Below are 27,746 nucleotides of genomic sequence, written 5' to 3' on the forward strand. Positions count from 1 at the left end.
TAGTGTTCCAATTTTTTTATTCTGATAAACATTGAGAAGATAGTAAATATACCTTTGAACAAATAATTACTTACAATTATGTATGTTTTGTAAACAATAAACTCACGGTAACAAGTTGTTTCACACTTAAGACCATTTGCATATAGAATTTTCCTTCAGAGACATGGTAAAGAACCTCCACCTCGTAATGTAAACATTGCTAACACATTTTCAATCCCTTTTATACTCCAGCGAATGGGATTATACAAACACTATGAATGCACAGAAAGCTACACCTCGCTCACATTAGGAACAACAGGTCAGTATGTGTCCATACAGATATTCGACATGACACACAGCTGAAACAGACATGAGTCCATCCACTCATCCAGTACACAGACCAGGTCCCACCCTCCCCCTAAGGCACCCGTGTACAAGGTCCCACCCTCCCCCTAAGGCACCCGTGTACAAGGTCCCACCCTCCCCCTAAGGCACCCGTGTACAAGGTCCCACCCTCCCCCTAAGGCACCCGTGTACAAGGTCCCACCCTCCCCCTAAGGCACCCGTGTACAAGGTCCCACCCTCCCCCTAAGGCACCCGTGTACAAGGTCCCACCCTTCCCCTAAGGCACCCATGTAGGAACTTAAGCTTTGCTGTTAACAGAAACCATTAATATATTACAATTGACTATCTCCTCTTTCACAGTCCTTACGCATCAGATCCACCAGAAACGCACATAGACAATAAGTGTAATGAAGAAGACTGCCCCGGCTGCTATCTTGGCATAGGTGGATCGGGTGTTGAGGTACTTGGCATCGCTGCGGTACTTCTTTGAAAGGCTGGACAGATTGCTGGCTTTGGTGTCGAGAGCTGGAGGGAAAAAAATGTCTGATTAATATTTAGGACCGTAATGTAACCAATAGCTGCATTATATCTAACCGTGAATTTATGCAGGCTTCAATCATAAATGAATAGGAAAGGTGGGCAATTCCTGACATGAAAGTATGACTAAAAGTTTTTAAAGAACTAGGATTTTCAAAATGTGCAAAGGGTTTCTAATACAAGGGAGAGTATATGTAACTGTGAATCTCAGTGTTTGGAACATCACCGTTTTAACTTTGATGTCATCAGATAGAACATAAAAAAAAAAAAAGTATTCTACAAAACTTAGAAATGTGCTTTTTTCACATGTTGAAACTGGTATTGTGCTGGTGATAACTGATGTAGGAAAGTGATGGTTGCCGTTTAACAGATATTGCGATTCAAAAACTGATGTCACTGAATATGGATCCAGCTCCATGTTAGACAACTATACAGTTGAAGTCAGAAGTTTACATACACCTTAGCCAAACACATTTAAACTCAGTTTTTCACAATTCCTGACATTTAATCCTAGTACAAATTCCCTGTCTTTGGTCAGTTAGGATCACCACTTTATTTGAAGAACGTGAACGTGTTTAACTTGGGTCAAATGTTTCTGTAGCCTTCCACAAGCTTTCCACAATAAATTGGGGGAATTCTGGCCCATTCCTCCTGACAGAGCTGGTGTAACTGAGTCAGGTTTGTAGGCCTCCTTGCTCACGCACACTTTTTCAGCTCTGCCCACAAATGTTCTATGGGATTGAGGTCAGGGCTTTGTGATGGCCACTCCAATACCTTGACTTTGTTGTCCTGAAGTCATTTTGCCACAACTTTGGAAGTATGCTTGGGGACATTGTCCATTTGGAAGACCCATTTGCGTTCAAGCTTTAACCTGACTGATGTCTTGAGATGTTGCTTCAATATACTGAATTTCCCCCCTCATGATATTGTGTTTTGTGAAGTGCACCAGTCCCTCCTGCAGCAAAGCACCCCCACAACATGATGCTGCCACCCCCGTGCTTCACGGTTGGGATGGTGTTCTTGGGCTTGCAAGCCTCCCCCTTTTTCCTCCAAACATAACGATGGTCATTATGGCCAAAGAGTTCTATTTTTGTTTCATCAGACCAGAGGACATTTCTCCAAAAAGTACGATCTTTGTCCCCATGTGCAGTTGCAAACCGTAGTCTGGCTTTTTTATGGCGGTTTTGGAGCAGTGGATTCTTCCTTGCTGAGCGGCCTTTCAGGTTATGTCGATATAGGACTCGTTTTACTGTGGCTATAGATACTTTTGTACCTGTTTCCTCCAGCATCTTCACTTTGCTGTTGTTCTGGGTTTGATTTTCACTTTTTGCACCAAAGCAAATCATCTCTAGGAGACAGAACGCGTCTCCTTCCTGAGCGGTATGACGGCTGCGTGGTCCCATGGTGTTTATACTTGCGTACTATTGTTTGTACAGATGAACGTGGTACCTTCAGGCATTTGGAAATTGCTCCCAAGGATGAACCAGACTTGTGGAGGTCTCACTTTCTTTCTGAAGTCTTAGCTGATTCATTTTGATTTCCCCATGATGTCAAGCAAAGAGGCACTGAATTTGAAGGTCGGCCTTGAAATACATCCACAGGTACACCTCCAATTGACTCAAATGATGTCAATTAGCCTATCAAAAGCTTCTAAAGCCATGACATAATTTTCTGGAATTTTCCAAGCTGTTTAAAGGCACAGTCACCTTGGTGTATGTAAACTTCTGACCCACTGGAATTGTGATAGAGTGAATTATGTGGAGTGAGTGAAATAATCTGTCTGTAAACAATTTTTGGAAAAATTGTGTTTCATGCAAAGTTTGCCAAAACTATAGTTTGTTAACAAGAAATTTGTGGAGTGGTTGAAATACGAGTTTTAATGACTCCATGACTATGTAAACTTCTGACTTCAACTGTATGTATGAAAACACCCTTTTAAATGAATGTGTATTTTATGTCTGTATGGTGGGTTTGATGCCAGGGCTGTGTACTGTACGAGGTATGATTATTATAAATGACCTGATAGGGCCTCTCCTCGTTGCAGGACCTCTTCAATGTTTGCCACCATGATCCGCTGGACATCCTGCAGTTCTGTGTTGATGCTGCCCAGGTTCCTCCGTGCCCTGCTGTCAATGTAGTTTTTTTTGGTTTTCTGGATGTACGTGTCTGAGGACAGAGGAAGGATGAGACGCAATTACACACTAAGTGTTGGTTTGTGGTGCATCTCCATTACATTGAATCATTTAGCAGACCTTATCCATAAAGACTTACAGGAGCAATTAGGGTTAAGTGCCTTGCTCAAGGGCACATTGACAGATTTTTCACCTTGTTGGCTTGGGGATTCGAACCAGCGACCTTCAGGTTACTGGCCCAACACTCTTACCTCTAGGCTACCTGACACCCTACTCTAATGTGGCATCCTCTAGTTGTCTACTCGTCTCTGCTGCACTGAATCAAAAAATATGGAATGGGGGAAAGCAATATAGCAGGGAATTTGCTTTTGCCAGACTTATTTAGTTGTTGTTTTTTTACATCAGTGTGGATTAAGGAAAGGCATTATGAAGGAAAGGACATTTCCCAAATGCTTTTTGTTTGCCTGGGATGTCTTAAAAATGGGACGATAACGAGTGAAAAAAAGACAACCTCTCACCAAACTCGATGAAAGAGTACGGCCTGGAGACTGTGGGGACTTTCTTTCCATGCTGCTCATGGAATTCTGTCTGGAGGTCTTCCAGGTACCCAAAGACCAGCTTCTTGGGAAACACGGCTTCGCACAAGGCCAAGTAGCACACGCCATGTTCTAATACATAGCTGGGGAGACAGACATTAGTATGTTAATGGAAAGTAACAGAGTTATAGTGATTGATTGATTGAAATTTCCACATAGACCCACAGCATCCGTACAGTGACAGGCTAGGGAGTTATTGTAAAAAGGGTAATTGTCTCCAGAGTTACTCCTGACCACTTAACCAGTGTTGCCTAGTTTACTCACAAAACAACTCCGGGCCCTGAATGACACAGCAGACACACCGCAGTGCATACTAAATGAATGGCGAGGACACAAATCGGAACATCGCTTTAACTTCCTCAATACCACGAAATACACAAAGATAATAATGACAGTATTATAAACACAGATTTAGGAGGAGGTCCTAGAGAGTTCCACCTTTGATTATCACACAAGACTGCTACTTGACTGGTAAATATAGAATGGTGGCTAGGCTGTATGCAAAATATAAAATGACAATTGTGCATAGAAGATTAATCATGTTACTTAGTGTTAGTGTTTTCAGTATGCTGGTTATTCAAATTTACACAAGGATGTGTTCTTAAGGCCTCATCAGCCTGGTTATTATCAGTTAGTCAATAGTTACTCAATTAATAAGTCACTTTTTGGTACAATTTTGCATGTTCAGCCTAGGAGAGCCTGTAGAGTGTGTGTGTCGAGTCCATCCAACTACGATCCTATTGGCTGTGTGTGTGAAAGAGAAATTCATCTTCATTAGCTTATTATACTGAACAAAAATATAAACAACAATTTCAAAGATTTTACTGAGTTACAGTTCATATAAAGGAACTCACTAAATTGACAAATTCTTTAGGCCCTAATCTATGGATTTCACATGACTGGGCAGGGGTGCAGTCATGGGTGGGCCTTGGAGGGCATAGGCCCACCCACTCGGCAGTCAGGCCCACCCATTGGGGAGCCAGACTCAGCCAATCAAAATGTGTTTATCCCCACAAAAGGGCTTTATTACAGACAGAAATACTCCTCAGCAACCCCCCTCAGACGATCCCACACGTGAAGAAGCCTGATGTGGAGGTCCTAGGTTGGCGTGGTTACATGTGGTTTGCGGTTCTGAGGCTGGGTGAACATACTGCCAAATTCTTCAAAATTACATTGGAAGCAGTTTATGGTAGAGAAATTTACATTAAATTATGTAGTAACAGCTCTGGTAGATATTCATGCAGTCAGCATGCTAATTGCACACGCCCTCAAAACATCTGTGGCATTGTATTGTGTGACAAAACTGTACATTTCAAGTGGCCTTTTATTGTCCCCAGCAAAAGGTGCACCTGTGTAATGATCATGCTGTTTAATCAGCTTCTTGATATGCCACCTGTCAGGTGGATGGATTATCTTGGCGAAGGAGAAATGCTCACTAACAGGGATGTAAACAAATTTGTGCACAGAATTTGACAGAAATAAGCTTTTTGTGCATATGGAACTATTCTGGGATTTTTTTTATTTCAGCTCACGAAACCAACACTTTACATGTTGCGTTGATATTTTTGTTCAGTGTAGTAACCCTCCCCAACAATATCACTCTGGATGCAGTAGTGACTATGATATTATTTAAGACAAATGTAAAAGATATATAAAAATATAATATATTAAGAAAATCCACTTCTAACAATACTTACTGGAAAGACATGACCCCAGCCTCCAGGGTACATCTGTTGGGGCTCTGGGCATTGAGTTTGCGGCAGAGCTGCTTAGCCTGGCTCTGGTAGTGTTGCAAGTCTCTTCCTGACTAAACATAGGCGAGATAAAGGGGTATAAAATAACACGTTTGCAGTTATAACAAACAGCTACACTATATCTGATAGAACGCAAATGGGAAAATAAAATGTTAGCTAGTAGTATTCAGCAGAATATGGTACAACTTAGCCGTGCTAACTTTACAAACATTTAGCCTTCTAACTAGCTAGCTAGTTAAATTAGCTAGGAAGTATGCTACATGACCAAACGTATGTGTACACCTGCTCATCGAACATCTGCACACACTTCATCAGTCTCTCATTCACAATTTGACAACCACTTGATAATATACTCAGACTATTCTCAATTGAATCTGGTCTTTACCTATAGCCTACTAAAATACACTAACATGACCAATGTGGACACCTGCTTGTTGACCACCTCGTTCCAAAATCATGGGCATTAATATGGAGTTGGTCCCCCTTTGCTGCTATAACCGTCCTCCTGAGAAGGCTTTCCACTAGATGTTGGAACATTGCTGCCATTCAGCCACAAGAGCATTAGTGAGGTTGGGCGATTAGGCCTATCTCGCAGTCACCGTTCAAATTCATCCCAAAGGTGTTAGATGGAGTTGAGGTCAGGAATCTGCCAGTCAAGTTCTTCCTCATCGATCAACAAACAATTTCTGTATGGACCTCGCTTTGTGCATGGGGGCATTGTCACGCTGAAAGAGGAAAAGGCCTTCCCAAAACTGTTGCCACAAAGTTGTGCTGCACAGAATTGTCTGGAATGTTATTTTATGCTGTAGCATTTAGATTTCCCTTCACTGGAACTAAGGGTCTAGCCCGAACCATGAAAAAGCCCCAGACCATTATTCCTCCACCACCAAACTTTACAGTTGGCACTATCTACTGGGGCAGCTAGTGTTCTCCTGGCATCCCTCAAAACCAGATTCATTCTGTCGCACTGCCAGATGGTGATGCTGATTCATCACTCCAGAGAACGCATTTCCCCCTGCTCCAGAGTCCAATGGTGGCGAGCTTTACACCACTCCAGCCGACACTTGGCATTGCGTATGGTGATCTTAGACTTGTGTGCGGCTGCTCGGCAATGGAAACCCATTTTATGAAGTTCCAGACGAACGTTGCTTCCAGAGGCAGGTTGGAACTCGGTAGTGAGTGTTGTAACCGAGGACAGACGATGTTTACACGCTTCAACACTCGGCGGTCCCGCTCTGTGAGTTTGTGTGGCCTACCACGTCGCGGCTGAACAGTTGTTGCTCCTAGACATTTCCACTTCACAATAACAGCCCTTACAGTTGACCAGGGCAGCTCTAGCAGGGGAGACATTTGACTAACTGACTTGTTGGAAAGGTGGCATCCTATGACGATGCCACGTTGAAAGTCATGGAGCTCTTCAGTAAGGTTATATTACTGTCAATGTTTGACTATGGAGATTGCATGGCTGTGCGCTCAAACAACTATCAGCAATGGGTGTGGCTGAAATAACCAAATCTACTCATTTAAAAGGGTGTCCACATACGTTTGCATATACAGTGCATTCAGGAATGTATTCAGACCCCTTCACTTTTTGTTACGTTACAGCCTTATTCTAAAATGTATTAAATTGTCCCCTCCATCAATCTACACAAAATACCCCATAATGACAAAGCAAAAACAGCTTTTAGAACTTTTTGATAACTTATTAAAAAATAATAATAATCATATCACATTTACATAAGTATTCAGACCCTTTACTCAGTACTTTGTTGAAGCATCTTTGGCAGCAATTACATCCTCGAGTCGTCTTGGGTATGACGCTACAAACTAGGCACATGTATTTGGGGAGTTTCCACGTAGGTTCCTGCCTTTATAGGGAGTTTTTCCTAGCCGCCGTGCTTCTACATCTGCATTGCTTGCTGTTTGGGGTTTTAGACTGGGTTTCTGTATAGCACTTTGTGACATTTGCTGATGTAAAAAGAGCTTTATAAATACATTTGATTGATTAATTTCTCCCATTCTTCTCTGCAGATCATCTCAAGCTCTGTCAGGTTGGATGGGGAGCGTCGCTGCACAGCTATTTTCAGGTCTCTCCAGAGATCGGGTTCACATCCCTGACCAAGGCCCTTCTCGGCATGGCCGATTAATTAGGGCTGATTTCAAGTTTTCATAACAATCAGTAATTGGCCTTTTTGGACGCCGATTATGGCCGATTACATTACAATCAAAGAGAAAACTGCGTGGCGGGCTGACCACCTGTTACGCGAGTGCAGCGACAAAAGGACCTTGTGGCTGCAATGAGCCACGGTAAGTTGCTAGCTAGCATTAAACTTTTCTTATAAAACAACCATCAATCTTCACATAATCACTAGTTAACTCACACATGGTTGATGATGTTACTAGGTTAACTAGCTTGTCCTGCGTTGCATATAATCAATGCGGTGCCTGTTAATTTATCATCGAATCACAGCCTACTTCAACTTTTCCAAAAGGTTGATGATTGAACAAAAGCGCATTCACGAAAAAAGCACATTCATTGCACAAATTTACCTAACCATAAACATCAATGCCTTTCTTAAAATCAAAACACAGAAGTATATATTTTTAAACCTGCATATTTAGTTAAAATAAATGCATGTTAGCATGCAATATTAACTAGGGAAATTCTGTCACTTCTCTTGCGTTCAGTACAAGCAGAGTCAGGGTATAATGCAACAGTTTGGGTCACTTGGATCGTTGCGAACTGTTTCTTCCTAACAAAGACCGTAATTAATTTGCCAAAATGTTACATAATATTGAAGGTTGTGTAATGTAACAGCAATATTTAGACTTAGGGTTGCCACCCGTTCAATAAAATACGGAACAGTTCCGTATTTCACTGAAAGAATAAATGTTTTGTTTTCGAATTATAGTTTCCGGATTTGACCATATTAATGAGCAAAGGCTCGTATTTCTGTGTGTTTATTATAATTAATTTGATATTTGATAGAGCAGTCTGACTGAGCGGTGGTAGGCAGCAGCAGGCTCGTAAGCATTCATTCAAACAGCACTTTACTGCATTTGCGAGCAGCTCTTAGCAATGCTTGAAGCACAGCGCTGTTTATGACTTCAAGCCTATCAACTCTCGAGATTAGGCTGGCAATAAAGTGCCTATAAGAACATGCAATAGTCAAAGGTTTATGAAATAGAAATGGTAGAGAGAGAAATAGTTGACGCGTCATAATTCCTATAATAACTACAACCTAAAACTTCTTAACTGGGAATATTGAACCACCAGCTTTCACATGTTCTCATGCTCTGGGCAAGGAACTTAAACATGAGCTTTTTTACAAGGCATATATTGCAATTTTACTTTCTTTTCGCATTATTTAAACCAAATTGAACATGTTTCATTATTTATTTGAGACTAAATAGATTTGATTTATGTATTATATGAAGTTAAAATAAAAGGGTTCATTGTTCATTCAGTATTGTTGTAATTGCAATTATTACAAATAAATATACAAATTGGCCGATTAATCAGCTTTTTTTGGTTCCTCGAATAAATCGGTGTTGAAAAATCATAATCGGTCGACCTCTAATCCATACAGCTTCCACTTCCTGAGTCACACTTACACACAGGTGTTCTGAGCAAAATAAATAATGGCGCCGTAGATGGCTGCCGTTTTACGGTCTCCTAACCAATTGTGCTATTGTGTGTATTTTGTTGCGTTATTTGTAACTTATTTTGTACATAACGTTTCTGACAATGTCTCTTATGACTGAAAAGAGCTTCAAGATATCAGGATATCCGACGCAAAGGATTTACTTCAGACACCCGACAAGAACCAAATCCCTGTGATTGACATTAGAAAGAGACGGAGATATCGGGGACATAGGTCGGGGTGCCTTGTAAGGATCCGACAGCGAGTGGGTAATCTGCCTCTACCATCAGTCGAATTAGCCAACGTATAATCATTGGATAACAAAATAGATTAACTACAATCACGAATAGCTTACCAATGGGACATTAAAAACTGTAATATCTTATGTTTTACGAGTCGTGTCTGAACGACGACATTAATAACATACAGCTGGCGGGGTTTACGCTGCATCGGCAAGATAGAACAGCCATCGTCAGTAATACAAGAGGTGGCGGTCTGTGTATATTTGTAATCAACAGCTGGTGCACAAAATCTAATAGTAAGGAAGTCTCAAGGTTTTGCTTGGCTGAGGTAGAGTATCTCATGACAAGCTGTAGACCACACTATTTACCAAGAGAGTTTGTCTATTTACCACCACAAACCAATGCTGGCACTAAGACCGCAACCAATGAGCTGCATATGGCCATAAGCAAACAGGAAAAGGCTCATCCAGAGGCAGCGCTCCTAGTGGCCGGGGACTTTAATGCAGGAAATTTGAATCCGTTATATCTCATTTCTACCCGCATGTTATGTGGGCAACAAGAGGAAGAAAAAAACTCTAGACCACCTTTACTCCACACACAGAAACGCGTACAAAGCACTCCATCGCCCTCCATGTAGAAAATCTGACCATAATCCTATCCTACTGATTCCTGTTTACAAGCAAAAACTAAAGCAGGAAGCACTAGTGACGGTCAATAAAGAAGTGGTCAGATGACGCAGATGCTAAGCTACAGGACTGTTTTGCTAGCACAGACTGGAATATCTTCCTGGATTCTTCCGATGGCATTGAGGAGTACACCACATCAGTCACTTTCTTCATCAATAAGTGCATCGATGACGTCGTCCCCACAGTGACTGTACGTACCCCAACCAGAAGCCATGGATTACAAACAACATCTGCACTGAGCTAAAGGGTAGAGCTGTCGCTTTCAAGGAGCTGCCCTCCGAACAACGATAAAAAAGGCAAAGCATCAATACAGGACTAAGATTGAATCATACTACACCGGCTCTAGCACTCGTCGGATTTGGCAGGGCTTGCAAACTATTACAGACTACAAAGGAAAGCTGCGAGCTGCCCAGTGACACAAGCCTACCAGACGAGCTAAATTACTTCAATGCTCGCTTCAAGGCAAGCAACACTGAAGCATGCATGAGACCATCAGCTGTTCCAGACGACAGTGTGATCGCGCTCTCAGTAGCCGATGTGCTTAAGACCTTTAAACAGGTCAACATTCACAAGGCCGCAGGGCCAGACGGATTATCATGACTTGTACTCCGAGCATGCACTGACCAACTGGCAAGTGTCTTCACTTATATTTTCAACCTGTATGTGACCGAGTCTGTAATACCAACATGTTTCAAACACACCACCATAGTGTTCCTGGGCACAGGGACTAAGGTAACCTGCCTAAATGACTACCGACCCATAGCACTCACATCTGTAGCCATGAAGTGCTTTGAAAGGCTGGACATGGCTCACATCAACACCATTATTCCAGAAACCCTAGACCCACTCCAATTTGCATACCGCCCCAACAGATCCACAGATGATACAATCTCTATTGCACGCCACACTGCCCTTTCCCACCTGGACAAAAATAACACCTTTGTGAGAATGCTATTAATTGACTACAGCTCAGCGTTCAACACCATAGTACCCTCAAAGCTCATCACTAAGCTAAGGACCTTGGGACTAAACACCTCCCTCTGCAACTGGATCCTGGACTTCCCGACGGTCCACCCCCAGGTGGTAAGGACAGGTAACAACACATCCGCCACGCTGAGCCTCAACATGGGGGCCCCTCAGGGGTGCGTGCTCACTTCCTGTTCACGCATGACTGCATGGCCAGGCACGACTCCAACACCATCATTAAGTTTGCCAACGACACAACAGCGGTAGGCCTGATCACAGACAAAGATGAGACAGGACAACAACCTCTCCCTCAACGTGAACAAGACAAAGGAGATGATTGTGGACTACAGCAAAAGGAGGACTGAGCACGCACCCATTCTCATCAACGGGGCTGTAGTGGAGCAGGTTGAGAACTTCAAGTTCCTTGGTGTCACATCACCAACAAACTATCATGGTCCAAACACACCAAGGCAGTCATGAAGAGGGCACACAAAGCCTATTGCCCCTCAGGAGACTGAAAAGATTTGGTATATGTCCTCAGATCCTCAAATAGTTCTACAGCTGCATCATCGAGAGCATTCTGACTGGTTGCATCACTGCCTGGTATGGCTGGCAACTGCTTGGCCTCTGACCGCAAGGCACTACAGAGGGTAGTGCTTACGGCCCAGCACATCACTGGGCCAAGCTTCCTGTCATCCAGGAGCTCTTTACTAGGAAGGCCCTAAAAAGACTCCAGCCACCCTAATCATAGACTGTTCTCTCTGCTACCTCACGGCAAGCGGTACCGAAGCACTAAGTCCAAAAGGCTTCTTAACAGCTTCTACCCCCAGGTCATAAGACTCCCAAATAGCTAATCAAATGTCTATCCAGACTATTTGCATTGTTGTCGTCCCCCTCTTTTACGCTGCTGCTACTCTATTATCTATGCATAGTCACTTTAACTCTACCTACATGTACATATTACCTCAATTACCTCGACTAGCCTGTGCCCCCGCACATCGACTCTGTGCCGGTACCCCCTGTATATAGCCTCGCTACTGTTATTTTACTGCTGCTCTTTAATTATTTGTTATTTTTAACTTAACTATTTTTTACTTAATACTCGTTTTTCTTTAAACTGCATTGTTTGTTAAGGGCTTGTAAGTAAGCATTTCACTGTATTCGGCGCATGTGACAAATAAAACTTTATTTGATTTTCTAGATAGCTAACTTTAATTAACACAGTGTCTTCAGTAGGTTTTCCGTAAACTTGCGCTGTACCATAGAGATATGGCCATGTGGGAACACTAACCCTTTCAAGATGTGTATCAATGTAACCATTTTTGTTATATTATTTCCAGCTGATTTGAAAGACAAGGTCCTTATGCTTCCAAAAACTGTACCGCAAGCGATGTGTGGAAATGTTCAGATTGACAGAGCACCCACAAACAGAAGACGCCTTCGTCAAATGACTTATGTGCAATGTAATGACACCGAGCCGTGATCGAGGGTTAACGTTAGCTAGGAAACACATTTTATTCATTCAAACCTGCTCGTCTTCTTGCATCGATGCAGCAAGCGGCAGTCCATCTGCTACCCGAGCGATCATTGTCAACAAAACCATATTGACCGAAATCTCTAAAATTCACACTACAGGTTGGGTTGTAGGTGTTTACTGGCTGTGCCAAAACTTCATATAAACTTGGCTGCGTAGCTTCTGCTGTCAATTCTGACGCGCTGGAGGGGAGCTCGATGTGTGAGCTGGCCGGAAGTCCATGTTGTTGCGCCCTGGAATTGGGTCCGACTGCAAATCCGTTTTTTTGCAACTTTCTTACAAATAGCCATAACTGTATCGTTTGTCAGTTATACAATAACAAACGCAACGGAATTTGTTGCAAAAAAAACGATAATATTTTGGAATGTAATTTTGTTTATATTTTTTGTCTCATAAAGTTCGATTATCCAGACCGGATCAGACAGTGAGCCAGACGGATAGCACCTCGATTGCTTATGTCTGATGGTGTATTGAGAGATGCAGATGTCCCTGATGCCGGCGCCTGTCCTTTGAAGCTGGTCGAACGCCTAAGAACCAATACAGGCAGAACCATGAACAGATCCTGTAAAAAATGGTAAATTTGTTCATGTTTGTCCTTGCGATAACATTGGATATTTGTATTTTGTCTTCTCCAGACGTTTTGTTTGTGTTAAGGTTTGCTCTTTGTATAGGGAATCGTTGTGCAATGGAACCGTGTTCTTATTGGATTTTCTTTTGTTATTATACTCAGCTGATATTCAGCTTTCTTCAGTTTTTCATTTACATTCAATTTAATTTTGGTCCCGTTTTTCCAGCTCTTGCTTATGAAATAAAATAATAATAGTTTCTATAGCCTGCCTGTAAATAAAGCTCAATTGATAGCATCCTCGATGCATTGAAATAGCCTGATGATGGCATACATGACCATATAGCTTTCCTAATATAGCCTATTGCATGTTTGCACTACAAACAATACGTCTCCATTTGAGGGCTCATGTTATAAAAAAAAATGTATCCGTGCTCTTGACCATCAACAAACATGCCTCAATCGCACACACAACCAGCCATTATGTATATACTCTCGTCTACCATTCGTACAAGACATCCCTGGTAACTTGATTGGGTCACGAACGCATATTCCTAATTGTCACGTCCCTCCATTTGCTGGTGGCCCAATCCGTCTCGCAGGAGATTACCCCGCGCATTGGCACCATTGGCATCGCGAACGCCTTTGAATGGCCCATGGTGTGAGGTGCAGCTGGCACACCATGTGTTGTGATTGGAGCTCACGACTGCGCATCGCTAAACCGTGTGTTGTGATTGGACGATTAAAAATCAGGGCCTCTTCATAAAACAAGGCCTCTTCATATAATCATGTAGACTTAGTGAAGGCCTTGGCCAATGGGATATTATTGGATATTTCTGATTACTTAATCATGGTGGAATGTTCATTTGGGTGGCCTCCTAATAGGCAGTTTAATTGACTAGTCACTGACACAAGGTCAGATATTTCCCATCCTCCTGATGGTTAAGTTCAGATCTGTGGTTATGGGCCACTTCTATCTGGAATGTATATCCTTCACCCCCACTCCTCCCCTACTCTTCACCTCCACTCCTCCCCTTCCAGCAGCATACCACCCTGTACTGCATCCCACTTCTGGCTTGCCTCTGTCCTACACACTGAAGAAGGCTGTAAAGCGTCTGTGTACGCTATCCCTGACACAGTAAATAATAATAATAATTAAGTAATCTTTTTGAGACATATTTTTTAGTGCAAATCCCTTAACCTCATTGTTTGCCTCTGAAGCTAAGCAGGGTCGGTCCTGGTCAGTCCCTGGATGGGAGACCAGATGTTGCTGAAGTGGTGTTAGAGGGCCAGTAGGGGGAAAGTCTTCCCTCTGGTCTTAAGATCAAATCCCAATGCCCCAGGGCAGTGATGGGGACATAGCCCTGCATAGGGTGCTGTCAAAGATGGTGGATAAATTAAGATAGTTCAACTCAGGTGTTTATCATATTTGTTATTTTTTTTTAAGTTCCTGTCTACTTAAGGGGGTGGCTCTCCCATAGACACCAATGCGATAGCAGCTTGGTCTGGTCAACTTAGTTCATTGACTTCCATTTCGGATGAGATGTTAAACAGGTGTCCCGTCTCTCTGTGGTCACAAAGAATCCTATGGTACTTATTGTAAGAGTAGGGGTGTTAACCCCGGTGTCCTGGCTAAATTCGCAACCTGTCCATATTTAGATCATGGCCACATAATCATCCACCTCGTTTCTAAAGGGCATATATCACTCCTCACCTCTCCAACTGATAGCTGATGTTTGATGAGTGTCCTGGCGCAAATTGGTTGCCATCCATCACCCAAGTTGGTGCTACACATTAGTGGTGGATGAGGTGAGCTTCCTCCTTGCTACAGTAAGTAAAGCACTTTGGGTGTCTAGAAAAGCGCTATGTAAGTCCAATAAATGAATTATGAATTATTAATATCTTTGTCTCCTTTTACCTCCCTCCCTTCCTCTAGGTCAGCCTGTGATGTGTGTGGGTGAGGAGATGGGCTGCACCTCGGCCAAGCAGGTGTTGGCCGTGCCCAGTGGTGAGGAGGGCCGCAGTAAAGCCTACAGCAATGGGGATGTTCTTTCTGGTCAGTGCTGGAAACGCATTCACCTGGGTTGCCTTTAGGAGACTCAGACCATCCATTCATATCGGAACATTCTGTAAAACAAAAATGCGTGTGTCTCAGTAGAATATGGAATTGTATGTTAGTTTCATTTGTTACAATTCTCTCTGCAATGTTAGGAACATTTCGCCTCACTGAATACAACCCTGATTTACAGACAGCACACTGTACCAACGCGCTTTACCACTCTGAGGTGGTTTCCCCTTGGTACAGATCTAGGATCAGATTCCTCTCCCCCAATCATAACCCAACCATTAGTGGGTCAAATGAAAAAACGCTATCCACACAGTCCCAATAGGGTTAACTTTGGTCGTTACAATGAAACAGCAGTTTCAGTAAATTATTCAAACCAGGAGGAGTTCCTTACAGGGGTTGGAACCAGTTCTGGGAACAGAACAGAAACCCGCAAAATAAGTAACAATTTCAAGGAACGGAACCGGGAACGAAAGTGATCCATACTGTTCTGGTTATTTTAAAAGCATGGGAACCGGTTACAAAGCCCTTACTCTTTCACTTGGAGACGTATTCCAGTGTCTGCCTCCCTGCCTGCCAGCTGCAAATCTTTGCCAGTGTGTGTGCATGTTTAGGCTACCTGCCCATCCCCCCTCTGAAGCATAGGCTACTGTACTGACATTACCATACTGACGTTACCATAGGCTACTGTACTGATGTTACCATAGGCTACTGTACTGACGTTACCATAGGCTACTGTACTGACGTTACCATAGGCTACTGTATTGACGTTACCATAGGCTACTGTACTGACGTTACCATAGGCTACTGTACTGACGTTACCATAGGCTACTGTACTGACGTTACCATAGGCTACTGTACTGACGTTACCATAGGCTACTGTACTGACATTACCATAGGCTACTGTACTGACATTACCATAGGCTACTGTACTGACATTACCATACTGACGTTACCATAGGCTACTGTACTGACATTACCATACTGACGTTACCATAGGCTACTGTACTGACATTACCATACTGATGTTACCATAGGCTACTGTACTGACGTTACCATACTAACGTTACCATAGGCTACTGTACTGACATTACCATACTAACGTTACCATAGGCTACTGTACTGACGTTACCACAGGCTACTGCACTGACGTTACCATACTGACGTTACCATAGGCTACTGCACTGACGTTACAAACGTAATTCAGAAGACAGGGAAAGAGATTATTTATTAGCTGGAGAAGAATGGATTAACCTTTTCAATGCTATTTAAGGATACTATAGGCCTAGTTATCTCGTTTCACGCTGGATTTATTAACTACAAAAAAGTAAAACGTGTTTAGCTAGCGAGCTCAAAAGGACATTCAAAGTTCCTCCATATAAACCGGTCCTCCTAGGTATAATTCTACGAACCTAATTCAGATAATGCATGCCATAACAAGATGCTCAACTCTCTCTCGCTCTCTCCTCACCGGCAAAATTTCAGTCTCATCTTGCGCCATAAGGCTACACTGTCCATCACGCATGTAAACAACTAGCTTGCCTGCTCAATTCGCACTGATTGGTGAAGTAATTTAGTTAAAAGTTTTAATGTCACATTCACAAGTATAGTGAAATGCCTTTCTTGCAAACTCAAAACCCAACAATTCAATAATCAATAACAATGTAATGCTAGAAAAAAAACGAGAAATATGAAGAACACAATAAGTAAATAAGCATATTATATACAGGGTCGGTTCCAATACCACATTTAAAATGTGCAGGGATACTGCAGAGGTAGAAATGTATAGGGAGGGGTAAGGTGACTAGGCATCAGGATATAAGATAAACTGAGTAGCAGCAGCTTAATGAGCTAAATGTTTTTAAAAAAAACTTGATTTCACGGGTTAAAAAAGGAACAGAAAGGAACCATTATAAACCTGCACTTTTTGGGGGGTTCGAACCGGTTCAGAACTTTATTTAGCAGTTTGGAACAGTGGAAAGGCCCACATTTTGTGGTTCTGTTCAGAAAAATAATTTTGGTTCCAATCCTTGGTTCCTAATATGGGTCCCATATTTTCCATTAATACCAATCATTTTATCTTGTTCCTATTGACCTGTAAAATGAGGAACAAGAAGACCTTGTACTACTGTTATGACATTATGTTCTGATGAGGCTTGTTTATGGCTGCATGTCTGTTGTCAGGTCATTCTCTCTTTATTAGGTCATTGGCTGTGCATCATGCATCTGTTTCCCTTTCCTCTAATCTCTATGCTTAGAGTGTGTGTGTGTGTGTGTGTGTAAAAGAGAGGGGGGAGGGGGCAGGAGCTGTCGTGCTTTCCAACCATTGTGAAAAGAGGATCTTCTTTGAACAGTTAATTTGAGCATGTCATTATTTTTGTGAAGTATTGACCTGGATGCCACTGATTGTTCTGCTGATTACCGCAGCTCCTCCTCTCCTCTTATATGGATGAACAGTCGATTCCTGATCAATATAATTGATGGGGACTGTCATGGATATATGCTCTAATCAGTCATCCTCTAATCTGAAGCATGCAGATATCAAATAAAAATGTATTGTCACAAGCAAAAATAAATTGATGTTGCTGGTAGTGTTAATGGCAAAAAATATAAATGCACTCTTGCATGTTTTTTTTTTAACCCAAATCCCTCATTCGCCCGCTCTTTCTTACAGATGAGTACAAGAAAGGTGCGGCAAGTGTGAAGTATATAAATAGAGAAGAGGACAGACTAAACAACTGCGACCAGGACAGCACGGTGAGAAAGACTGATGTTAAGTTACTCATTCATCATACAGTTTGACACACACTTTTTCAAATTGTTTAACAAAGAATATCCTATTTTATATTTATTTAACCAGGTAGGCCAGTTGAGAACAAGTTCTGGCCAAGATAAAGCAAAGCACTGCGACACAAACAACAGAGTTACACATGGGATAAACAAACGTACAGTCAATATCACAATATAAAAATATATATTCAGTGTGTTCAAATGTAGTAAGATTAGTGCGTTAAGGCAATAAATAGGCCATAGTGGTGAAATAACTACAATTTAGCATTAACACTGGAGTGATAGATCTGCAGAAGATGATGTGCAAGTAGAGATACTGGGGTGCAAAGGAGCAAAAAAACAATATGGGGACGAGGTAGTTGGGTGGGCTATTTACAGATGGGCTGTGTACAGGTGCAATGATCAGTAAGCTGCTCTGACAGCTGATGCTTAAAGTTAGTGAGGGAGATGAGTCTCCAGCTTCAGTGATTTTTTTTTTTGTAATTCGTTCGTCATTGGCAGCAAAGAACTGGAAGGAAAGGCAGCCAAAGGAGGAGTTGGATTTGTGGATGACAAGTGAAATATACAGTTGAAGTCGGAAGTTTACATACATCTTAGCCAAATACATTTAACCTCAGTTTTTCACAATTACTGACATTTAATCCAAGTAAAAATTACCTGTCTTAGGTCAGTTAGGATCACCTCTTTATTTTAAGAACGTGAAATGTCAGAATAATAGTAGAGTGATTTATTTCAGCTTTTATTTCTTTCATCACATTCCCAGTGGGTCAGAAGTTTACATACACTCAATTACTATTTGGTAGCATTGCCTTTAAATTGTTTAACTTGGGTCAAACGTTTTGGGTAGCCTTCCACAAACTTCCCACAATAAGTTGGGTAAATTGTGGCCCATTCTTCCTGACAGAGCTGGTGTAACTGAGTCAGGTTTGTAGGCCTCCTTGCTCACACGCACTTTTTCAGTTCTGCCCACAAATTTTCTATATAGGATTGAGGTCAGGGCTTTGTGATGGCCACTGCAACACTTAGACTTTGTTGTCTTTAAGCCATTTTGCCACAACTTTGGAAGTATGCTTGGGCTCAATGTCCATTTGGAAGACCCATTTGCGACCAAGCTTTAACTTCCTGACTGATGTCTTGAAATGTTGCTTCAATATATCCACAGAATTTCCCTGCCTCATGATGCTATCTATTTTGTGAGGTGCACCAGTCCCTCCTGCAGCAAAGCACCACCACAACATGATGCTGCCACCCCAGTGCTTCATGGTTGGGATGGTGTTCTTTGGCTTGCAAGCTTCCCCCTTTTTCCTCCAAACATAACGATGGTCATTATGGCCAAAGAATTCTATTTTTGTTTCATCAGACTAGAGGACATTTCTCCAAAAAGTATGATCATGTGCAGTTGCAAACCGTAGTCTGGCTTTTTTATGGAGGTTTTGGAGCAGTGGCTTCTTCCTTGCTACGCGGCCTTTCAGGTTATGTCGATATTGGACTCGTTTTACTGTGGCTATAGATACTTTTGTACCTGTTTCCTCCAGCATCTTCACAAGGTTCTTTGCTGTTGTTCTGGGATTGATTTGCACTTTTCGCACCAAAGTACGTTCATCTCTAGGAGACAGAACGCGTCTCCTTCCTGAGCAGTATGACGGCTGCGCGGTCCCATGGTGTTTATACTTGTATACTATTGTTTGTACAGATGAACGTGGTACCTTCAGGCGTTTGTAAATTGCTCCCAAGGATGAACCAGACTTGTGGAGGTCTACAATTTTTTTTCTGATGTCTTGGCTGATTTCTTTTGATTTTCCAATGATATCAAGCAGAGGCATTGAGTTTGAAGGTAGGCCTTGAAATACATCCACAGGTACACCTCCAATTGACTCAAAATGTCAATTAGCCTATCAGAAGCTTCTAAAGCCATGACATAATTTTCTGGAATTTTCCAAGTAGCTTAAAGGCACAGGCAACTTAGTGTAGGTTTAAACATTTTTTTACAAAAATATCACCTTTATTTAACCAGGTAGGCTAGTTGAGAACAAGTTCTCATTTACACCTGCGACCTGGCCAAGATTAAGCAAAGCAGTGCGACACAAACAACAACACAGAGTTACTCGGAATAAACAAACATACAGTCAATAATACAATAGAAAAAGTCTATATACAATGTGTGCAAATGAGGTAAGGCAATAAATAGGCCATAATTACAATATTGCAATTAAACACTGGAGTGATAGTGCAGAAGATGAGTGTGCAAGTAGAGATACTGGAGTGAAAAGGAGCAAAATAAATCAAATGTATTTATCCTCATTAGTCATTTAGGTCAACATTGGATCATTCAGAGATCCTCACTGAACTTCTGGAGAGTTTGCTGCACTGAAAGTAAAGGGGCTGAATAATTTTGCACGCCCAATTTTTCAGTTTTTGATTTGTTAAAAAAGTTTGAAATATCCAATAAATGTCGTTCCACTTCATGATTGTGTCCCACTTGTTGTTGATTCTTCACAAAAAAATACAGTTTTATATCTTTATGTTTGAAGCCTGAAATGTGGCAAAAGGTCGCAAAGTTCAAGGGGGCCGAATACTTTCGCAAGGCACTGTATTTAAGGAGCAGCAGTATCAGTGACAGCCCTGTGTGTGTTTCAGGAGAATACTGCCCTGCTCACCACGGTCCAACAAACAGACGACACAGGATCAAATGACAATGGGAAGACACAGTAAGCTCAACCAACTATTTTTGTTGTCATTCGGTCACTCACAATGCAGGGTTTTCCCTCTCCCTTTCCATCCCATCCCTGAACTAACAGTGTTGAATTGGAACTGTCTTGTTCCTTTCTCCACAGGATTCATTCTTCAGAGAGCCAGCAGGAGTTCTTCAGGATGCTGGATGAGAAGATAGAAAAGGTGAGAGTTCAATGACCTCATAGGGGTCGGCAAGACAGTGTCTGTGTGGGGGTGGTTAGATCAGTGTCTGGGGAGGACTTCATTCTACTCTATCTTCTGCTTTGCTTTTTCAGGGGCAGGACTACTGCTCAGAGGAAGAGGATATGACATAGCACTGAGGTCCACCATCTGCTCCCCTGAGAGGAAGGATTTGTCCAATGGAATGGACAGGCCTGTACCACATAACCCTTACCCAACGGCCCTCTTCCTTTTAGACCATTTCGAGGATGGAGGGGGAGACACATTGACCCAAACTAAGCACCTTTGCCCGGCCCTGTGTCTATACCTACAACCCTGGCTCCCCGTAACAGATCTACGAGTCCAATGCGACAATGTTTTACCCCCAAAGGAGCAATGTTACAAGACATGGCCAGGACTACTTTCAGCACCAGTCCTATTATACTGAGCGGCTCTCAAAGTCTGTCGCCATGGTAACCATGGACAATAAGTACAGCAGCCGCTCGGCTCTGTGACTCTGGTCCATTAAAAGACAACGGAGGTCCAGTCATTTTGAACCCATGGATTGACTGAGACCAGTCCATCATGGTTATTTGTAATGGCTTAAAGGAACATTTGTCATTCCTCATCTGTTTGGATGATGAACAATGGAGGTAATTGTGGGGGGGGCAGAAGAAAATGAATCTGGGAATTATTCCTGGGTCGTATTCATTAGGCACCAAATGGAAGAAAACAGACTGAAACAGGGAAGAACTACCAATAAGAAACGCTAGTTGACATTTTCTGTTGCAAAACATTTGGCTACGGTGTGCCTTAATGAATGCAATCCAGGTGGCTGAAACATTCACTGCATTGCAGATAGAAACTTAAAGTAATAGAGCTGGGGATACTCCCATCATCGTATTGTATCATTGATTCTCTTATCAGTGTCTCTCTATGTAGCGTATTTCTATCTGCAATGTTCTGAGCGTGTCACCCCAATGAACACACCCCATGAGGGGAAACCGGGGTTACTTACTTCCTGCATTCCAGGATACTTTTTGAATTTTATTTTCTACAGTATGCTCATAAAGTGCATTCGGAAAGTATTCAGACCCCTTCACTTTGTCCACATTTTATGACGTTAGTCTTATTCTAAAATTGATTGTTCCTCATCAATCTATACACAATACTCCATAAATACAAAGCGAAAAACTGATTTAGACATTTTTGCAAATGTTTTCAAAATAAAATGCAGAAATACCTTATTTACATAAGTATTCAGACCCTTTGCTATGAGACTCGAAATTGAGCTCAGGTGCATTCTGTTTCCATTTATCATCCTTGAGATTTTTCTGCAACGTGATTGGAGTCCACCTGTGGTAAATTCCAAAACATTTCTGCAGCATTGAAGGTCCCCAAGAACACAGTGGCCTCCATCATTCTTAAATGGAAGTTTAGAAACACTCTTCCTAGAGCTGGCCACCCGGCAAAACTGATCAATCGGGGAGAAGGGCCTTGGTCAGGGAGGTGACCAATAACCCGATGGTCACTCTGACAGAGCTCCAGAGTTCCTCTGTGGAGATGGGAGAACCTTCCAGAAGGACAATCATCTCTGCAGCACTCCACCAATCAGGCTTTTATGGTAGCGTGGCCAGACAGAAGCTACTCCTTAGTAAAAGGCACCTAAGGACTCCCAGACCATGAAACAAGATTCTCTCGTCTGATGAAACCAAGATTGAACTCTTTGGACTGAATGCCAAGTGTCACGTCTGGAGGAAACCAGGCACCGCTCATCACCTGGCCAATACCATCCCTATGGTGAAAGCATCATGCTGTGGGGAGGTTTTTCAGCGACAGGGACTAGCCTCCCAGTCAGGATTGAGGGAAAGATTAACAGAGCAAAGTACAGAGAGAGCCTTGATGAAAACCTGTTCCAGAGCGCACAAGACCTCAGACTGGGGAAAGGGTCACTTTCCAACAGGACAACCACCCTAAGCACACAGTTTTTGCTTGGTCATTGTGGGGTATTGTGCGTAGATTGATAATGGGGGCGAAAAAACGATTTAATCCCTTTTAGAATAAGGCTGTAACATAACAAATTGTGGAAAAAGTGAAGGGGTCTGAATACTTTCCGAATGCACTGTGATTCATAGTCGGCCCATGTCTTCTTACTTTACTACGTAGGGTATTCTTGTTTAATGTCAATGCTCAGGGTTGAAGTGTTCTAGTTATTGTTGTTTTGTAGTCGAGCCTACCTCTTCATTAGGCTTTGTTGCACCAATTGTACACACACACACAGCACTCTGCTGTCAGTATCAGTTCTTACCTGTTATTAAGACCACATCAGTGTTCAATCTAAAGACAGTATACTGTATAAGGAGCATAGTCAGATTATGTAGTGCTCTTTGTCAGTATCAGTTCTTACCTGTTAATAAGACCACATCAGTGTTCAATCTAAAGACAGTATACTGTATAAGGAGCATAGTCAGATTATGTAGTGCTCTTTGTCAGTATGTTCTTACCTGTTAATAAGACCACATCAGTGTTCAATCTAAAGACAGTATACTGTATAAGGAGCATAGTCAGATTATGTAGTGCTCTTTGCATTTGTCGTCATGCTCATTTTTGCTTGTTCGTTTTTTAATGTTCAATTAAGAGTTTTTCTAGTAAAATAACGTGTTTTCAGGTCACTGTAATATCATTTGTCAAACAAAATGGTTTCTCATATGGTCCTTGTGGTGTTACTAATACCTCGTAATGCACAGGCACACCCATCATTGTGTTTACTGTTGTCTTTATCTGTCAATGTCAAATGATGGTCTAGCAATATCATTGAGGCATCCATGGTAGTTTTCATGCCCTCTACAGTTTAAAACTCACAACTGCACTGAAAGTAAATGGGTATGGAGTCGGCACAAAACAAAACAGTGTTACAGTAACTATAACCAGTTCAAGTGGTGTCTGTGGATATGGCAGTCTGCTACATAAGCATGTATTGCTTCATGGATGTACTGTATGGAGATTTAATTCAATACAACTTAGGTATCCTCTGGCAATTTTATGTCCAACTGCAATCCAGTGTCTGATTGATTGTCTGTCAATTGTCCGAGAAGCTATAACACGAACCCTCTGGCCCACAGAGACTGTGGCACCTTTTAAAGGCAGTTATGGCCGTTGTAATATTTGTCAAATTTCTCTTGACGCAGTCTCTCAGGGTCTGTCATACTTTATGTAGGCTAGCTGTTGAGCCTTAAGAAAGTCACTATGCCCAGGGTCTCAAAAACAGTTCAGAAACGGAGCAATGAAGCTAGGCACGCCCTGCCAAATTTAAGGAAAACACTGGCACTTTGGTTCATCATTACGAGACCACAACCGCCTGCCATTCAGTCTGTGGTTCTCTCCTGGTCACTGCAGAGTTCATTACCAGACCATAGCGGTCTGCCAACGGTCACTGTGGTTCTGCTGCGGGTCAATGTTGCTGGCGTCTTTTGCGGTGTTGCCGGCGGCCCTGGTCCTGGATGCCCACGGGGGGGTCAGGGGTCAGCAGGCCATCACACATCCTCTGGTAGACAAGGCTGGAGTCAGATGCCACCACACACAGGAGCATGGGCGAGCCTCTGGCCAGCACTGACCGCACACTAGGAGAGGGAGGAGAAGAGGTCAGAGATGGACCAAATCATAGATATGTATAAAGAAATGATCTTACATTGAAGAATATACACAGTAATCACACTCCAGTTCCAGTTCGCCTACATTCTTTGGGGGCGGCTGCATTCTTTATCCGCTGGTGTTCCGAAAGTGTTGCAAAATGTTGATTTGTGGCGTAATCTAACATTGGGTCAATTCCATTTCAATGACAGTCAACAAATTCCTATTCCAAATGTTCCTCATTGAAAAGTTGGGTACTTCCTGAACTGACTAGAATTGAAATGGAATTGACTGCAACCCTGTAGCATAGCATCAGTCTTATTTCTGTACATTAACTCATTCCTTTATGTTCCCTGCATTTGGAGGTCTTATAGCGGAGTGGGTATTCGATAAAGAGGCCCAGTCTTATCTCACCTTCTGTGGCTCAGGCCTCTGTGTACAGGTAGTGGGAGCACCATCTGAGTGGGCTCTCCTTCCTTCTCCCTTCCCTCCAGCAACACCAGTCGCAGCTCAGAGCACCCCACTCCACTCACCTCCTTCCACTGACGCACTGTAATGGAAAGGACAGAGATGACTTGCTGGCTAGCTAGCTAATGTGGGCACAATCAGGAACATGATAAGTAACTTGCTTTACACTAGGTACACCTGGCTAATAATAGGTTTTCATTGCAAAGTACTTAGTTTACATTTTATGTAGGTTTATCCAACTGATATCATCTGTAGCACTAGCCCTTGCATGTCCCCTTTTGCCTTGTGAGGGAAATGCCCCGACGTTGCCCAAATGCTCTGTCAAAACGCAAATATACCTCACCCGCAATATGGTTTTGGAACTAAGAATGTATTTTTTTTAAATGCAAAATTTAAACATTTTTCAACCACTCCACAAATGTATTTTTAAACTATAGTTTTAACAAGTCGGTTAGGACATCTACTTTGTGCATGACACAAGTCATTTTTCCAACAATTGTTTACAGACAGATTATTTAACTTCTAACTCACTGTATCACAATTCCAGTGGGTCAGAAGTTTACATACACTAGGTTGACTGTGCCTTTACACAGCTTAGAAAATTCCAGAAAATGTCATGGAAACTTCTGATAGGCTAATTGACATCATTTGAGTCAACTGGAGGTGTACCTGTGGATGTATTTCAAGGCCTACCTTCAAACTCAGTGCCTCTGCTTGACATGGGAACATCTAAAGTAAAAATCAAGAGCAATTTCCAATTGCCTGAAGGTACCACGTTCATCTGTACAAACAATAGTACGCAAGTATAAACACCACGGGACCACACAGCCGTCATACCGCTCAGGAAGAAGACGCGTTCTGTCTCCTGGAGATGAACGTACTTTGGTGCAAAAAGTGCAAATCAATCCCAGAAGAACAGCAAAGGATCTTGAAGATGCTGGAGGAAACAGGTACAAAAGTATTTACATCCACGAGTCTTATATCGGCATAACTTGAAAGGCCGCTCAGCAAGAAAGAAGCCACTGCTCCAAAACTGCCATAAAAAAAGACTACGGGTTGTAACTGCACATGGGGACACAGATCATACTTTTTGGAGAATGTACTCTGGTCTGATGAAACAAACCGTTTGGCAATAATGACCATTGTTATGTTTGGAGGAAACGGGGAGGCTTGCAAGCTGAAGAACACCATCCCAACTGTGAAGTACAGGGGTGGCAGCATCATGTTGTGGGGTGCTTTGCTGCAGGAGGGACTGGTGCACTTCACAAAATAGACGGCACCATGAGGAAGGAAAATGATGTGGATTATTGAAGCAACATCTCAAGACTTCAGTCAGGAAGTTAAAGCTTGGTCGCAAATGGGTCTTCCAATTGGACAATGACCCTGAGCATACTTCCAAAGTTGTGGCAAAATGGCTTAAGGACAACAAAGTCAAGGTATTGGAGTGACCATCACAAAGCCCTGACCTCAATTATATAGAACATTTATGGGCAGAACTGAAAAGGCGTGTGTGAGCAAGGAGGCCAATACACCGGACTCAGTTACACCAGCTCTGTCGGGAGGAATGGGCCAAAACTCACCCAACTTATTGTGGGAAGCTTGTGGAAGGCTACCTGAAACATTTGACCCAAGTTAAACAATTTAAAGGCAATGCTACCAAATACTAATTGAGTGCATGTAAACTTCAGACCCACTGGGAATGTGATGAAAGAAATAAAAGCTTAAATAAATAAATAATTCTCTACTATTATTCTGACATTTCACATTCTTAAAATAAAGTGGTGATCCTAACTGACCTAAGTAAACAGGGAATTTTTACTATGATTAAATGTCAGAAATGGTAAAAAACGTAGTTTAAATGTATTTGGCTAAAGCGTATGTAAACTTCCGACTTCAACTATAATATATATACACACACGCCTTTATTTATTTTTTATCCCATCCCCACAGGAGACCTTTTGTCTTTAGGTAGTCCGTCATTGTAAATAAGAATTTGTTCTTAACTGATTTGCCTTGTTAAATAAAATGTTACAAAATTGCATGGCAGTTGCAGCACGTTCTGTGTGGTGCATAGGTTGGATTTATCGAAGGTATGAGTCAAACATTCAGATGCTGCTGCATACTATTTTGCGCAATGACACGGTCGATGTGATCGAGGCTTAACACGTGCTGGAAATATGGAATGGTCCAATGGAAATGTGAGCGCAAGGAGAGAGGATGTGTCATACCTCGACTGGAGGCTGACTTACAGCCGGCTGTAACTTTGCTAAACCCCGTACATTAAGTGGATATTTTGTATTTGAAAGTGAATTTCTTGGTAGTATGAAAGTTACAAATGTTTCCAAACTCACATTGAGCTGTCCTCCATACCTTCGGCTGAAAACCCAAAAGTGGGCCGGATGTAAAGCCCCCTTGGGTAGCACTCGCCTGAAAGGTCAAGTAGCTAGCTTGTGATGGTGCAAAAACAGAGTTGATTGTCGATCCAATTCATGGTTAACTCACCTTCAGCTAGATCCAGGTACACCAAGAAAGCTGCATGGACTTGAGCACTGTCTCCAACATCTAGGTTCATCAGATGTTGGTACTATGAGCATGAGGGTAAAAGTTTAAAACGTTAGCTAGTACTGCATCAGTTACATTGGTGCATCGATTATTGTTGTTGTTCATGACTAACGTCAGCTAGGACATGTTTGTTGATGGCATTTGGCACTTACCATTGGATGCTGTAAAATCCAGTTAGGGGGAAGTGGTTTCTCAATTACATCCTCGTCTGTTTTCTTCGTCAACGACATATTTCCTCGTCTATATTTTGTAAATCACTTTAAATCCCACACATACACTGTGATGCTGACAACGTGTGAACTCTGTGAAAGTGCCTCACTCCCATTTAGGACGCTAAAGTACTGCAATGTAAATGGTCC

At 42.3% G+C, this 27,746-nt stretch overlaps 3 protein-coding genes across 3 annotated transcripts; 1 reads left to right on the top strand and 2 right to left on the bottom strand.

Moving 5' to 3' along the window:
* On the bottom strand, positions 1 to 12,666 carry LOC110508985 (vesicle-trafficking protein SEC22b-B). Its single transcript, XM_021589918.3, has 5 exons — positions 12,410 to 12,666; positions 5,287 to 5,396; positions 3,512 to 3,672; positions 2,881 to 3,027; positions 1 to 849 (listed from the first exon to the last, which is right to left on the bottom strand). Exons 1-5 carry the CDS (start codon positions 12,482 to 12,484, stop codon positions 695 to 697), a joined length of 648 nt encoding a protein of 215 aa, XP_021445593.1. The 5' UTR covers positions 12,485 to 12,666; the 3' UTR covers positions 1 to 694.
* Positions 12,615 to 23,783, top strand: LOC110508986 (uncharacterized protein C1orf21 homolog). The gene is made up of 6 exons (XM_021589920.3): positions 12,615 to 12,989; positions 14,917 to 15,036; positions 17,720 to 17,802; positions 20,473 to 20,543; positions 20,670 to 20,730; positions 20,844 to 23,783. The coding sequence occupies exons 2-6, from the start codon at positions 14,928 to 14,930 to the stop codon at positions 20,880 to 20,882; spliced, it is 363 nt and encodes a 120-aa protein (XP_021445595.2). The 5' UTR covers positions 12,615 to 12,989; positions 14,917 to 14,927; the 3' UTR covers positions 20,883 to 23,783.
* Positions 23,487 to 27,746, bottom strand: tsen15 (TSEN15 tRNA splicing endonuclease subunit). The gene is made up of 4 exons (XM_021589921.3): positions 27,540 to 27,746; positions 27,328 to 27,409; positions 24,772 to 24,907; positions 23,487 to 24,347 (listed from the first exon to the last, which is right to left on the bottom strand). The coding sequence occupies exons 1-4, from the start codon at positions 27,615 to 27,617 to the stop codon at positions 24,179 to 24,181; spliced, it is 465 nt and encodes a 154-aa protein (XP_021445596.2). The 5' UTR covers positions 27,618 to 27,746; the 3' UTR covers positions 23,487 to 24,178.

This window comes from Oncorhynchus mykiss, chromosome 28, assembly GCF_057628025.1.
Source record: "Oncorhynchus mykiss isolate SJ-2025 chromosome 28, ASM5762802v1, whole genome shotgun sequence".
NCBI lineage: Eukaryota > Metazoa > Chordata > Actinopteri > Salmoniformes > Salmonidae > Oncorhynchus > Oncorhynchus mykiss.